Here is a 15,951-nt window from a genome sequence, read left to right as displayed (position 1 = left end):
GCCTTAAACACTCGGCTCCTGGTAATCAGGTGAGGCATTATTAGAAAGAGGTTTTGTTATCCACTGTATCCAGTGGTGGGTGGGGGGGGGGGGGCATCCCTACCTGAGGCTCCCATCCTCTCGCCGTATTAGATCCAACTCATTTCCCCTGACTTGGTTTTACACCTGGTAGCCAGCTGTTCCCGAGACTTAAGTGCACGGCGGATGTCTGTGTGATTAAAACATTTAAGCCTCAATGGGCCACGTTTAAATGAAGACAGATATTATTATAAGCGCTTTTATTATGCTTTTTTTTTTTTTCTTTTTTTTAAAGAAATGTTGCATTACAAATAAATGCTTCTGAACTGTCAGATTGATGAAAAGTATATCCTCTTTCTATGGATTGACATTAAGCCCCCACAACACTCCTGTTATGTGAACATTCATGACTATAAAATCCGTCTTGGTCACCTGTATTCAGTGACACTTCAGATATCAGGAGCCAGTGGACACGACCCAGAATGGTAGTAGTGCGGGACTTGCATGAGGTTTTAGTTCAACTTTGATTGATGTCGAGTATATCCAAGAGAATGGGTCATGTGCAAAGGCCATCGCAATATGTGTGTTTTAACAGTGTTTGGTGGTAGGTTGATTGGCAGCGAGCTCCTTGCGTCTTCCAGCGTACGTTCTGATCATTGTTGGTCATAAGAAATAGGAAAATAAGCAACACCATTGGTATGAGTGGAATCATGACCTATGGTATTTACTGTGTTTTACTGGTCACTGTGCTGCCCAAGGCACTAAGATCATCTGAGTTCCAATGGTCACGAGATGAGTTGTAAGTTAGTGAATCAAGCTTCCTAAAATGGTAACAGGAAGATAGATGTATTCATGTGGTATCATATTCATACTGCTCCCCCTCCCCCCCCTTTTGCATTTCCTTGACTCACTAGTAACGTTTTCACACCAAAATTTGCGGATTGACCCAGGTTTTTTTTAAACCAGTGTAAGCCCGCTAAAAATAGGCGACCGAGACCTTTCCCATTGCCAGGAGGGATGCTGGTTTTTTTTCTGGTGCATCATGTTTGATGTCATGATCACATTGGGAAAGGGGCGCGTCATAGTTCCAGTATGATTGGGAACAAAACAGTAGAGGAGACAGCAACTTAAATAAACAACGACCTAAAACTGTAAAACTTGAAAAAAAAAGTATTTTTAGCCGCTCAAAAGAATCGGATCGTTTATGAATGGCCCAACACTACAGTAGAAGCCGTATGAAGTATCCCTTACCGGTCCTTCAGCAGCGTGGAGCGGAGACTGGCTTGCGGCGGTGCTGGAATGAGAGCGGGGAGTGCGGGGGTTCACCGCTGTGTTCCCCACGGTGCGATCCCCTCACTCGCAACATTTCATGGTCCCCACGGTGCGATCCCCACACTTGCAACATTTCATGGTCCCCATGCGGAAAAAAGTCTATAACTTCTGATTTTGATTTTGGATTGTAAATGGGATATGAAATGATCGAATGATACATCAATATTTCTATCTATTTATGGTCAAGTGCCTGGAATTTCAATGTGTGTTGCATCGCGGAGGTAAAGGGGCCAAAATTTGCAAAAATTAACCCGGGTGTCCTGTTCACATCAGAGCCGATTGGAGGTGGAGCCAAGTAAAACCCGTGTTTTTCCTTTCCCACTGGTGACAAATGCCAGATGTTAGTGTGTGTTACCACGTTTTTGGTGCAGTGCGAAAGGGATATAGGTCATACTTACATGTGGTAGCCTGGAAAGAAAGATGTATAAACTAAATAAACAAACCCTTACCCTTGTGGGGTGTTCCCGGTATGCAGTGGTTAGTACCTCACAAAGCTGGCCAAGGAAAGACAACCAGTGAACCGGCAACAGAGTCATGGGCGCCCAAGGCTCATTGATGCACGTGGGCAGCGAAAGCTAGACCATCTGGTCCGATCCCACAGAAGAGCTACTGTGGCACAAACTGGGCATGTGAGCATCAGAACTGGGCCATGGAGCAATGGAAGGAGGAGGCCTGGACTGATGAATCACATTTTCTTCTACATCATGTGAATGTCCAGGGTTAGGGTCCGATCTGATCAAGCGTCTGTAGGCTGGGCCGGAACAACGTGCCCGAGATCTCACCTTGAAACTTACAGGACTTAAAGGATCTGCCGCCAACGTGTTGGTGCCAGATACCACAGGACACCTTCAGAGCTCTTGTGGAGTCTCGCTGCCATGGGTTCAGTGCATGATCTCCTTGCAGGATATTCCATGCTCCTCTGTCTTCTTTTCACCTTTTAGATGTCACTGCTATGCAGATGTGTGGGGTGTACTTGGTTCCCTTAATAATGTTAGGCTTCTAAACCAATATTCAGCTATTCTAATATTTATTTAAATGTTTTATTTTCTTTTTTACTTGTTAATATTTAAACGAATCAGGATCAAAGTTTAAAGGGAGCTCACCGGGCTGCATTTCTCCTCTAGGTGGCTTCCGTTTTCTGTTGTGTTTGGACTTGACCACCGAACCGCACACATTTATTTTGCTCTGAGCCGTGGTGTTAATAAGTGACAATTAAATTGTCAATATTGTCACTGTAATTTAAATTAAATTACACATCTCCGCCCAAAGGAGTGTAATTGTAACATGTTCCGACAATCTGTGACAAGGGGACGAGGTGGAATTTATTGGAGACCTATAGAATGTGTCCTGTGGAGCCAGGAAACGGATCTGGTAATTCTGCGGATAATAAGCCAAATAAAGGGCCTCAGGGCCATGTACAGTATAGAAAAGATTAGCCGAGCTACAACTGTGGCTCTGAAAGCTGCACCAATGGCAAGTGTCCATCCTGATAATATAGGCCTCTAAGCTAGGGCTGTCAACATTGGCCAAAAAACATGTTTGAATATTCCTTCTGTAAAAACCAATGTTTGAATATATTTGAATATCTATTACAATTTTAAAAATGTGAGGGGCGGGGGTGTTATGCATGGTTCCGCTGCAGAACAGCTCCGCAGCTACGATCAGAGCGATCTTTTCTCTAAAAAAAGCAAATAAAAAGTGTTTTTATTCTAGATGTATTTAATTTACCCCGTTTCCTGCTGCTGCGCCGCTGTGGAGCAGATCGCTTCTAAAAAAAATTCACGCCCGCGTTCTGACGGGCCGGTGGCAAAGGCACCGCAGCCCGGCACATGATTGCAAACCTTTGCACTAGAGGATATTCCAACTCTGTCGGTGATGGTTGGGCGGCTTGGGACCTATTATGCAAAACTCACTCTCTCAAACTCTTTTCAGTGCCTGTGCACATACATTTTGGTCTCTAATGGGACGAACGCACATTTAAGTAAGACAGCCCAGTCCGTTTTTTGTGAGCTGTCTATTTAAAAAAAAAAAAACCCGCCATGGTGCTCTGCCAAGCTCTGTGCTGCTCCAGACACAGCGGTGAAAGTCGAAACAAACATTTTAATTAGGCCTTTCAGATCTAATATGAGTGAAGATTCAGCAACCTGATTTCTTATTTCTCGCCTCGAATTTGTTCAGAAACATATTTTAGTGTCCTGATAAGGTGAAGTCAATGAAAGTCTACTGAGAAATGCAACGGGATCCGGAATGAAGCTCCTACCCCATTGGCTCACACAACCTGGAAGTTGTGCTCAAACCCCATTGGCTCACAGAACTAGAAGCCTCAGGAGGGTGGCTCCTCCCACAAAAAAAAGCTTGTTTTGGAACACTATGGTTTTGATGCCTGTTACAATGGTTCAAATGCATAATCTGAGTGGTATTTTTAGAAAAAAAAACTTCAATAACATGTTTTGGGGACCTCAGAGACTATATATTAACTTGTTGAAAAGGAGCATAATAGGTCCCCTTAAGCTCCTTTACGGTGGTCTGTTCTCGTTTTTTTTTTTGAATGAAATTTAGAAAACATCATGTTCACAAAATGACTCCCAAAATCCAATGCATGACCATGGCTTTTCTGAAAGACCCTGAAAATGTTTAGAATAATGAATTCATCACAATGAGCTTGCTAAATCAAATAATGCCTAAATTCTACCTATTCTAAACATTTTCTGACACCAGTCTTAATGAGAGTACAAAGGAAGCCCAAGTCATTTTGCACCACAAACGTGCATTTTTATTTTTATTTTTTTCACCGTTTCAGTGTAAAAAAGAAAACAACAAAAAAAAAAACAAGGCCGCACATCACATCCAGTGCTCCAGCGTCTAGCGTTCAAAGCTAGCAGAATATGGCATTTAAATCCCTTCATGAAGTCTCTGTATAGCGGTCTATAATGAGGTCACCACGCATGGTCCAAGCTATTGGGGTGCAGACGGAACTTGTGTTACATCAGCACAAATACTACTCCACTTTACTGCCCAGGAGACGGCCCGCCGCCTCACTGTGGCCTTGGGTACCACTTTGATGCAACCAGGAAAACCGGGAAAAATTGGTGCCAGTCAACATGCCCTCGGAGATTTAAATTTCCCGGGCAAACGGGAGAGATTTCGGTCAAATATTACCTGTGTTACAACTGCAGATACTTTAACATTTTCACTTAAATAAAAATGTTATAAAAACAAAATGATTAAAAAATGTATAAAAACAAAATAAATATGCCAAGTATGTCTAAATAAATAGTTCGTTATCGACAATCGTGGTCAGAGCTGAAGGGTCCGCTTCAGATCGTCCAAGCTGATTGGCTTTCAGGTGCAACTTGCCAAGCACGGAAATGAACAGATCCGTACATTTTTTAATCTAAATGATCAAGTATATTTTATTTTGACATAGACAAAAAAATATGGCGAAAATTATGGTTATGGCACAAATTCAAATTGTGCTCAGAAGGAATTATTTTCACTGGACGTTATGACCGGAGAGAGTTAAATATGTCGGACAACAAATTTTCCCAGTCAAAAAACCGGCAATAACCGGATAACGGAAACTCTGGATGCAACACTGGCCATTGCGTTGGGGTTCTCAAAGCTTAAATAAACTTTTACCTTTATTAGCTGATAAAGGGGAAGAGAGAGACGTAAACAGATCTGTTTTTTTGCAAGATGAGTGAAAGTAAAGGTCCCTTCAGGTTGGGATAAAAATGCATGTTTGACTTCGGGGTTGGAAATCATAGCAGCTTTTGTCTTCGCTCATTTTCTTGACCACTTGATGTGGTGGGAATACGTTTTCATCTGGGGATGCTCTTCTGTATTGTGAATGTTCATAATGACAGTTTATTGACGACAAGAACATACACCCCGGTTCATCAAATTCACCGCAGCTGACCTTCCCCTTGCGCACGTGCGTTTTTTCTATGGAGCAGCGTGTTAGATGAGCGGGTGCGTAATGCAGGTATATTGAATGTCTCAAATATGGGGTTTTCTAACAAAATCATATGAATTTCTACTTTAACCTGAGCCCTTCTCATCCCTTTGGGTCCTCTGTGGGTTGAATCATGACAATCAAGATGTCTGTTCCCTCGAGGTGGCTTTGGGGAGTGCGGAAATTACTCTAGACGCCTAGTATAGCATGTTTCCACTGGCAGGGCAGTGTTAAGTAGGCCATTGTCTTGTTGCCCTCCTACCGTACATAAATGTGGTCCACGTCCTCCGGGACCGTACACTACATCACAGTACTACAAGAAATAAAAACAAGCACGCAGGAACACACGGGCAAATGCATATGTTCACATGCATGGTCAAATGTATGGAAACGGGCATGTGAGAGACATAATGCTTCAATGGACTGATGAAGAGACCTCAGTCACGCGTGCATTTACAACCAGAGTTTGCGTTAGAAAGAATTGGTGCCGGTCCATGTGTCCTGGAAGATTTCAGTGTCCCGGACAAATGGGGAGGGATTCCAGTCAAATATCTGTCTATTGAGCTCAAAAACAATTGATATGCAGGCTATATGAAAATCATGATGAGATGAAATCATGTATGCACATCGATTTATAGTATTTTTTTATTCAATGTTCTAAATAAAATTCCTGTCTGACATTTTACTCAAATACAATTTTGATAAAATCGAAAAACAAAATAAATATGGCAAACAGGTATAAATAAATAAAGTTTGTGGTCTTGTCGACATATTTTACACAGTGGATATTTTTACTGTCTGCATTGGATCAGAACTTAAATATCCAAAAAAATGCCAAACTATGGCTATGTATGTATGTGTCCCTGTTGTAAAATGAAAGCCAAAAGCTGATTGGGTGGAGAGTAAAGAATTAAAAAAATCCGTAACTCGGAAAATGAGCACAAATCTTAAACGACTTAAGTTAAATCTGCCATGGTTGACACTGACCTCTGTCTGACTTGGTTCACGATGGTTCCTGAAAGTGTGTGTGTGTGTGTGTGTGTGTGTGTGTGTGTGTGTGTGTGTGTGTGTGTGTGTGTGTGTGTGTGTGTGTGTGTGTGTGTGTGTGTGTGTGTGTGTGTGTGTGTGTGTGTGTGTGTGTGTGTGTGTGTGTGTGGTCTTATACCGTTTGTACAACAAAAGGGGCTATTATAAAAACCACCATATCTCAGACACATGTTCAGATGTTTTACCCTTGCCTAACCCTGAACCTAAGGTAAACATCCTATTCCTGCTTTACATTTGTTGATTTATTTTCTGTTCCAAAACTGAAACAATGAGAAAACCTGGTTCCTTCAGAACTGATTTAATCCTCTCTTTTCTCTGTGTGTGTGTGTGTGTGTGTGTGTGTGTGTGTGTGTGTGTGTGTGTGTGTGTGTGTGTGTGTGTGTGTGTGTGTGTGTGTGTGTGTGTGTGTGTGTGTGTGTGTGTGTGTGTGTGTGTGTGTGTGTGTGTGTGTGTGCGCGCAACCTGTCCACAAGGGAGAGGGCTGGGCTTATTTCTATGTCGGCTAACATGATTGGCCGGAGGTGAATGGTCAGCTTTAGATCGTCCAAACTGATTGGCTTTCCGTTGCAACTTCCTGAACACGGTAATGAACAGATCTGCGGAAAAGTTCAGCCTCCATTTCTGGTGGTTCCGACACATTTAGAAGAATAATTACAGCTTTTGATGAGCGGCTTTTGCCGGTAATAAACAGGCGGCTCGCTTCATGAGTGCGCACTGTGCAGTGCTTGTAAATTAAATGTATATTTAAAGGCTGGTTATAAGTTATTGTGTTAGTGTTACTGATAAATTCACAAAATGTTGTTCCGACGCATTCTGAATCATTACGGCTTTTGATGAGCGACTTTTTGCCAGTGTAATTAAGAGGTGACTGGCTTGTTGCGTGCAGCGTTTGTAAGTTGAATTTATATTTTAAAGGCTGGTTATTAGGTTTTGTACTTATCGGTAATGTAGTACAGTGTTAACAATGTTAGTTATAACACATTTTCCGATGCCCCAAAAATATGTATTTCAATTATGAAATTAATTTCATAAACATGTGACGACTATTCGACTAATAGCTCGAACTGACGACTACTAGTTGACGAGGAGCATCTTTAGTCGGGGGCAGCCCCAGTATTTAACGTCCAGGGTTTGTAACGGCAGCGACCTTATCCCATGAACGACTTCAGTTGATAGATCCCGTTGAAGTTTGCGGAACAGTGAAGTTTGTTGCTTTGGCTGGCTGAGCTTTCCAGCGACCCTTTCAACATTTTCAAGCGTCTATGGCTCAGCGGGGTATGTATGACGGGTGAAATCAGTAACCCTGGACAATTAACAGCTTTGGTCTTGCAACGCCAACCTCTCTGAAGGTTCACCCGCGCTTGCGCGTGCAGGGGCGGGGATTGAGCGGAGATGGACCGGGGTCCGGGGGTGAGGGTTTTTTTTGTTTCCCTCCTCAACAGAGAGGCCGGACTGCCTGTTCTGAGAGCTTGAAATCTCAGCAGACGTCGAGATGGACCGACTGTCATCAATCAACGACATATGCCAACCCCTCGCTGCTGTGCTGTGGTTAATCATGGTGTTAAGTGTTAAAAATCAGAGAGGGAATACAAATGTGCATTGCTGTTGTTGGGTGTTTTAGTCCAATCAGTATAGAGTCTCAACAAAATGTCACAACACTATATATATATATATATATATATATATATATATATATATATATATATATATATATATATATATGACAGATCTTGTGGGTTGGTTGGCGTCTCTTCTCCGTTGTGGTGCAGCGCCACTCGCTGCTTTCCGCCCTGCGATACGAAACACTTGGACAGTAAACTTTCTGCTTCACCGTTTGTCGTTGACGCCGATCCCGCACTCAGCACGTTGGCACCACACTCAGTCAAACGGTTGCCACCTTTCGAGATGCTGGGACTGCCGGCGAAGAGGGAGGGAGAGAGGGAGGGAGAGAGGGGGGGAGAGAGAGAGGGAGAGAGGGAGGGAGAGAGGGAGGGGGGGAGAGAGGGAGAGAGAGAGAGATCTTTAAACGCTCTGGTGTGACTTCACAGCAAAGTACCAAACGGCCCCCATCTCAGCCTCTTTCTCTCCCCATTATCCCTGCTTATCAAAAGATAACCGCGCCCGATCCGACGTCCCGCCCCCATAAAGAACCCATTTCGGCCGGCTATTTATTCATTATTTTTTTAAGAACTGTGGCATACAAGGGCATAGTGACTTTCCCTGTGATTACCCCGGGGCTTAGCTATGCAGCAAGCCTCTTACTGGCCCAGCAGCTGGATCAGGCACTGAAAGTTGCCCATCCAATCCCTCACAGCAGCCAGAGTTCACGCCATGCGACTCCCACTAATGAATGAACGGCGCTCCTGACTGATAGCCGCGTCCGACGGCGCCCAGTGCGCGGCCTCGGCACCCGTTTCACTTTGTCGGGGCCGTGACCACGCAGGGCGGCCGTTCCTGCTGAATGTTGCGGCTGCATCTGTCGTTTGTGTGTGTTACGCAATACTAAAATGACAGGTAGTGATGTAGAGGAACAGATATGTAAAAAAAAATTGTTTTGATTGTTTTTATATCATCGCTTCATAGCTTAGTCTTTAACAACTTGTTCTCGTTTTAGTTTGTCTTATACACGTAGCTTATCTACAGTCGCTACGGTTATTTGAAACGACAGCCCAAAGAAGCCGGTATCCTCGTGACGGAACAGAACTTGTTTTGCACGGTAAATGAGGGGGGAAAAAAAGGTATTGGAGTTTGTATGTTGAGAGGTTGCTGGCAAACTGGTGAATGTTTCAAACTAAGGGTTTCCACTCAGTTTGAACCATTCACCAGTTTGCCAGCAGTGTGTAGAGACCTCCACCTGTCTGCAACTACAAAGTTAAACTTTTTTCTTGCTGTGTTGTCATGAATATACTTTGTATACCGTATGAGTATACAGAATTTGGCCCCAAACACTCTGATGTGTTTTGCTGAATCATTGCACATATCAGGTTTACCAGTCCGTCATCTTCATTGGTTATCATACATTGTAAACCACATGAGGGCATTTTGGTCGTTCACAGCGAGTTATTTTGGCCTCAGCATAAAGGCGTTTACTTTATGCCGAATAGGAAATCATGCGTGCATGAAAGGGATAGTCTAGTTTTTGGGGAAATCAGTTTTCTATCTTGATCCGAATGAGATCAGACCAATTTCACCCCTGTGTTGCCAGTACCGCCCACCTGCATTTTAAAAACAACTACGACCTTGTTTTTTTTGTTGTTTTTTATTTTTTATTCTTACTCATCATAAAAATCAAAACGGGTATCACTTAAATTACTCTTGTGACTTTATGAGATGCCGGAAGATGCGCTCCAATGCTTTCACAGGAGCCAGGCTATTTGATTCCCTCTGCAACCTTGCAACCTTGCCGCCCGTTGCTATCGCGGGTACTGGACACAGGGGTTGGATATTGATTTGCTTCTCTAAATATTTGTCCAATTGACAGAAACTTGAGTATCCCTTTTAAAAGTTAAATCAAAAGATATTCATCCCAAAATTATTCAATTCATTATTAAACAGATTATACTATATTTATGTCGCATTGATCGCTAATAAAAAAAAAAAAGCAGCTCAAATTTGGTTACATATGCTGTCAATCTTAACCGTTAAACAGCGTCTCATAATAACATGCAAATTGCCCCGACAGAGGTGGGGAAATGCAGCAGGTAGAACAAACGTACGTGAACTCTACGTGACGAGGCCAGGGCATCTACAGTACGTCCTAACTTGTCCGCCTTTCCAAAACGTTTGCCGAACCCCGTCGGCCGTGCGGAGTGTGGGGCCAAAGCCCTGATGCGCTTCGCAGCCGGGCTCTAGAATGTCCCCTCTGCAGACTCCCAGGTCGCTGTGTGGAACTTGGAATGGCCGTGCGAGTTGTTGTGGCCTGTTGAAACATAAAAGGGACATCTGAGTTTCCGCGGTCGCTGCTGGCGTGTACTGTAGGTGGGCAGCCCTGTGCCGACATCCCGAAACGAAGGATAAAGGCACCCGGAAGGGCTTATTCTTTTTTCGGGAATTTTACCTTGCGAGGTCAAGCGCAGGGTAAACATTTTTATAGAAATGTTCACGTTTTAGCTTGTAATACAAAATCTACGCCAGTTAATGCATGCTACTGAAGTTTTAAAAACAAAAACAAATTGCGGCTTGGACTTTAGCACAAAGGCACGCGAGGGCGACCCGGGCGTCGCTGCTGTTACATTTTTAGATTTAGTTTGGTAGTCTTTAAATAATAAATAATTCATCTAAATTCTCCAAAAAATTAAGTATAAATATAAATTAAATAATAAACACTAATTCCTGTATTTTGTCTTGGACGCTAACCGCTCTTAATAGGTTGCCTGAATTTCATTATTGGTTCAGTCATCGTGTGTCTTTCAGCTCTGTGTAGTTTTACTGTTGATGATCTTGGTTTGACCGACTCAAAAAATCAGAGAGATGAAAAATACAGTACTTATTTTGTCTTCTGGAAGGATCTGGTTGGGCCTCTGATTGCAGTGGAAATGAAAATGGCCTTTCATTGCCACAATCAAAACATGGTTTGTGCGTTCGGGGGCATTTTGTCTCGCTTTTCAATCACAGCAGTCAACTCCGTTTTAGAAGAAAGGTTTAGAAGAGACATTTTCCCCACACAAAAAGGCCACGTGAGACTTTGTATGATGTGTTCTCTGAATGTCTGGCCTTTCGTCTGATTGGCCCCCACTTGCGTTTACGACAGCTTCGGCCGAAACCTTGTTCTAAGATACTACATATCCCCGTCCTTGTCCCTCGGCCTCATTATCCCTCTGAGTCGGTGTGACATCGTTTTTTATTTATCGTTTTATTGATCCAGGTGATCAAAGATTCAGTGTCACCGCTGTTGTGCCAATGTCGGTGAAACTTGGTTGGTTTGTTAAACTGTTTCAAGCGTGTTCTTCTAGGTTGTCTTCATGAGTACATTGTCTAATGTTAACCTTGTAAAAGGTAAAGGCTTCGTGGATGTTTTTATATATATATATATATATATATATATATATATATATATATATATGCAAGAAGTGGATGACAAAAAGTTGTTGCCGGGAGACTTGAGGATAAAAAAAACTGTAAAAATACATCCACAGAGCACAGAAAGTGAACTGTATTTGATACTAGGTATGCAACGGTATACCGTTTCAAGGTATACCGCTGTATAAAGCAATCATGGTTCTGAACCGTAAACCCAGGGGATACATTTCTGTTGCAAAAATTGAAGATGTAAACTTTGAATTCACCCTCACCTTACGTTGCCGCTGTAGCAGACGGCCAAATGTTGTAATAATCCATCCAATGAGTGATTTCCCCAAGCGCCGGGTTCTGCCATCTTTGTTCACACTTGCTCCCATGCGCGGCGGGCAAGTAACGTTATGCACGGTGTCGTAAAATATTAGCGGCAAGCGGAATTTGAGAGCCCTGACAAGCGCCTTCCTGTGCTGTGCCACGTCAGAGGCTTTGCCATTTGTTTTTCTTCTTTAATTTAACAATTTATTAATTGAATGTGCAGAAAATACAGGGGAAAGATTTTATACCGTGAAATACAGTATGCCGCAGTAGTTTGGTAGATACGTCCCATACTGTGAAATTTCTTACAGTTAAATGCCTATTTGTGACAGAAAGATTGTGACATGCTGTTTTGGTTACTGCCGTTTGCTATTTCTGTTAAAAAAAAAATATATGTATATATTTTGAATGTTTATATATATATATAAATATAAATTTATATAAGTATTTATTTATTTATGTATTTATTTATATATGGCCATTAAGGAAATGTCTTTGTGTTGTTTACGCAGGTGATGGCAACCCAAAGGAAAGTAGTCCTTTCATCAACAACACAGACAACGACAAGGGGAACAACTATGATGGCAAGAATATGGCTCTCTTCGAGGTAACTGTTTCCCGTTCAATTTGATCCAGACCTAATATAAATAGTGTCATTACTTTTTTTTTTTGTCTCATTTATTTACCAAACCCTAATACTATGGATATTTACTACCTGCTAAGCTCCCTGGAGACGTGACCTAGACATGAATTTATTCTTGCACTCCACTTCCATCTAAATAAAGAGGAACTGAAAGCATACTTTCAAAAAGCCACACAAATATGCATTTTTATAAAAAAAAAAGAAAATTAAATTCAAACATTCAACATCAAAACAATGACCTTTATTTAAAGGGTCATTGTTTAGAGGTGCTTCATATCCTACAAAACTATAGTAGAACAACCGGACTTTGACTTGTATTCATGCTTGTACATTGTTTTCTGTATGGAAAAGTATATACAAGCATATGAATATTTAAATTTCAGCATTCAAAAGTACGTCATTTCGATGAGATGAAATAAACATATTTTAAATCAGAATCCTATTGATTAGAAACTCAGTAATATCACTTGACATACTATTTCACAAAGCTACCGATGAGTAAATTTAAAATTATTCCTCAAACATGCTTTGAAAACTTTTGGTGTTTTTGTAGAGCACCTTGGGCTGGACTCGTCAGTCGGATTCACGGCGCGAGGGGCGTGCCCTTTCCGTAATTGCGCTTTTGGGTCTTAATTACAGTGCCATCGTCTGGCCGATTGGGGCTCACGTTCCTTGGGAGGCATTTGCACGTTGCTTCCAGTTATTGGGGCCAAGTTTCATGTTTGAAGCTCGTTGCAGCTAAGCCACAAAAGACACAAAAAAAGAAGACAAAGAATAAAGCGGCAAGAAAACAATGAGGTTCTACCCCTTCGGGGGTTTGAACCCTAATAAATGGAGTGATTCTCATGAAGCACGCTACTCGTAATGGAATTGATTACTATAGAAAGAACTGGCTTCACTCTCAAAGCATATTGCAGGATTTGACTTGGACTTTTGTTACAACAGCCGAATATATCACGTCCTTGATAAACCGCAAAGTCTATTGATCACGTTTTCATTTTTCAACTCATTTATTTCTCTTCATATCCAGACTATAATTTAAGTTGGATATGACCAGGTGTGTATATTTGGAAGTTTTTAACAAAAAATGTCATAATTATCAATGAAGCTGTCATTGGAAGAGTCCCCTCCTGATGAGAGTTTCCGTTAGGGAAAAAAAAACGGGTGCCACTCCACGTGTCCTGGAACATTTCAGTGTCCCGGACAAATGGGAGAGATTCCGGTCAAATATTATGTTTATTGAGCTTAAATACAATTGATAGGCAGGCTATATAAAAAATTCAATCAGGAAGATATGTTAGATTGATAAAGTTTTCTATTAAATATTCAAAATAAAACAAGTCCCGTCAGTTAAAGCCATTTTAAAGATAAAAATAATAGTAATTTATATAATTAATAAATAAATGCTACTACTTGAAATCAAATAATTTCTGTTTGTGAGCAATAAGCAGCATATGTAGCAGCTTTAATTAACATTTCACTTAAATACAATTTTCATAATAACAAAATAAATGGCCAGTAGGTCTGAATAAATCTTAAAGCTTGTGGTGTCGACATTTCTTTTCAACACAATGGATTGTCACCGTCTGCTTTGGGTCCGAAATTAAATATCCAAAAAAACTCCAAACTATGGAGGTTTGTGTCCCTGTTGTCAACGATGCATCATCTTTCTGCTTCTCCTCTGAGTTGTGGAGGCTGCGCTCCGTCTCCGCTCCGCGTCAACTGTGTTAACAAGCGCAGCCTGCGGGCGGGGCTTATTTCTATATGGACATGTGATTGGTCAGAGGTGAAAGGTCAGTTTTCCATTGTCCAAACGGATTGGCTTCCGGTTGCAACTTTCCGAACACGGAAATTAACAGAGCTGCGTAATTATTTATATCGAAAATGATCGAGTCTGTTTTATTTCGACATCGAGGGGGGGAAACAAATATAGTGATAATTGTCGTGAATTTTTTATGGCCCAGCACGGATACAAATTGTGATTTCGAGGGAATTATTTTAACCGGACGTTATGACCGGAGAGATTTAAATATGTTTGACTTCAACAGATCCCGGTCAAAAACCGGCGATTGCCAGATAACGGAAACTCTGCTTCTGACGGTTGTTCGTGTTTCCCCTTTTTATTATTTACAACCGATTGTATTTCGTTAGTAAATCAAATCTAAATGACTATTGGCTAAATTATCGTAATTATAAACAGAAGTGCATCTTCCACCCCGCAGGAGGAGATGGACAGCAACCCCATGGTGTCCTCCCTCCTCAACAAGTTGGCCAACTACACCAACCTCACCCAAGGGGCCCAGGAGCACGAGGAAGCGGACGACGACGAGGGTCCCAAAAAGAAAGCGGTCAAGGTACGATCAACCGCCGCCCGCCGCTGGTCTCCATTCTGTATATACTTCAGTTTTTCGTTGACGCGTGAGCCCCCCCCCCCCCTTAACTTGAAATAAAAAAAAATACATTAAAAAAATGCAAAGTGCTTATGGTGCTGCCGTGCGGCACACAGATGGCTCCCTAACCACAGCCCTGCTCCCATGCAAATTTTCCCGTCCTGCTCTTTGAATGGGTACGTCCGCCACGGCACCTCCTCATTGGCTCACAACAAAAGCACCCTGGTCAAAAACCTCCCCGGAGTAAAGCTTTTAGACCCCTGTCACCCACACTCGGGTTGGACCCGTCGGACCCGTCCGGTTTCTTTCCACTGCAGGATGACCTGAAATGTAGCGGCCGTGTAAGTCAATGGGATCTTCTGTTCTGTTGTGATGCAAATGTTTTTTTTATTTTTATTTTTTATTTTTTAGTTTGTTTTTCTCGTCAAAATAACTATTTTGAAGATGTCGTGAATATTGTCTTTTTGGCCCGATTGCTCAACGGGTTTGTGAAACTTTTCGCAGGAACGGAATTATTTGGGCGTTGGTAGCGAGGAACATATTTAAAGGTTTTTCCATAATGTTGCGACTGGGCAGACTTGTAGTAAAGATTGAGACCGAGCGATGGAATTGTAAGTAGTCGATATCTTTTCCACCTTATTCATAGAGCCATTTGTTTTTTGTGTGAAAAAAATATATATGTATATATATTTTGATAACTTTGCAGTGGGCCTTTTGCCTGTCGCCGACAATGACTGCTTGTGCTTTTCAAACTTATGACCTTCAAGTATATTTTTACCTTGAATGAAAGTATTATTTGGGCGGATTTGATTCATTCGAGGCTTTTCTCATCAGAGAGGGAGAACAGGAGTTTGGTTGAACAATTTTACAGAAGATTGATTCATTTTGGAGCCAGTATAAGCTTCTGCGTCACTCGACAATAATGGCCGGCGTTGTTCAAGACGAGAAACTTTTGAGCCCAAAATGTGGCCGATCAGCACTCTGTGTTCCCCCTCGTTAGAAAAACAAACTAATAAAAAACCTTCATCATTGAAGGAGTATAATGGTACGATTCCGAATTTGTTACCAGTTCTCATTTATTATTCAAGAGATTTATTATTCGTCACATACATATACATACTTTCATACATATATGCAGTGAAATGTCGTTTATTTAATAGATTTGCTCATATATAGCTTCACATTTGCTATTTGCACAGCTGTCGGAGTCGTTGCAATTTCATTTCACTGCTGTA

General features: G+C 41.8%; 1 protein-coding gene across 4 annotated transcripts in view; it reads left to right on the top strand.

Annotated features, from left to right (window-relative positions):
* slc12a7b (solute carrier family 12 member 7b) overlaps positions 1–15,951 on the top strand; it is a 56,866-nt gene that overhangs the window by 17,240 nt on the left and 23,675 nt on the right. For all 4 annotated transcript variants that reach the window (XM_080020264.1, XM_080020263.1, XM_080020262.1 and 1 more), the window contains exons 2-3: positions 12,196–12,290; positions 14,549–14,680. In XM_080020264.1, coding sequence (XP_079876390.1) covers positions 12,196–12,290; positions 14,549–14,680 — 227 coding nt within the window. The remainder of the gene's footprint in view (positions 1–12,195; positions 12,291–14,548; positions 14,681–15,951) is intronic.

Source organism: Zeus faber, assembly GCF_960531495.2.
Source record: "Zeus faber genome assembly, chromosome: 19".
In the NCBI taxonomy this organism is placed as follows: Eukaryota; Metazoa; Chordata; class Actinopteri; order Zeiformes; family Zeidae; genus Zeus; species Zeus faber.
Note: the sequence above shows the minus strand (reverse complement) of the source record. Positions and strands in the feature narration are given on the sequence as shown.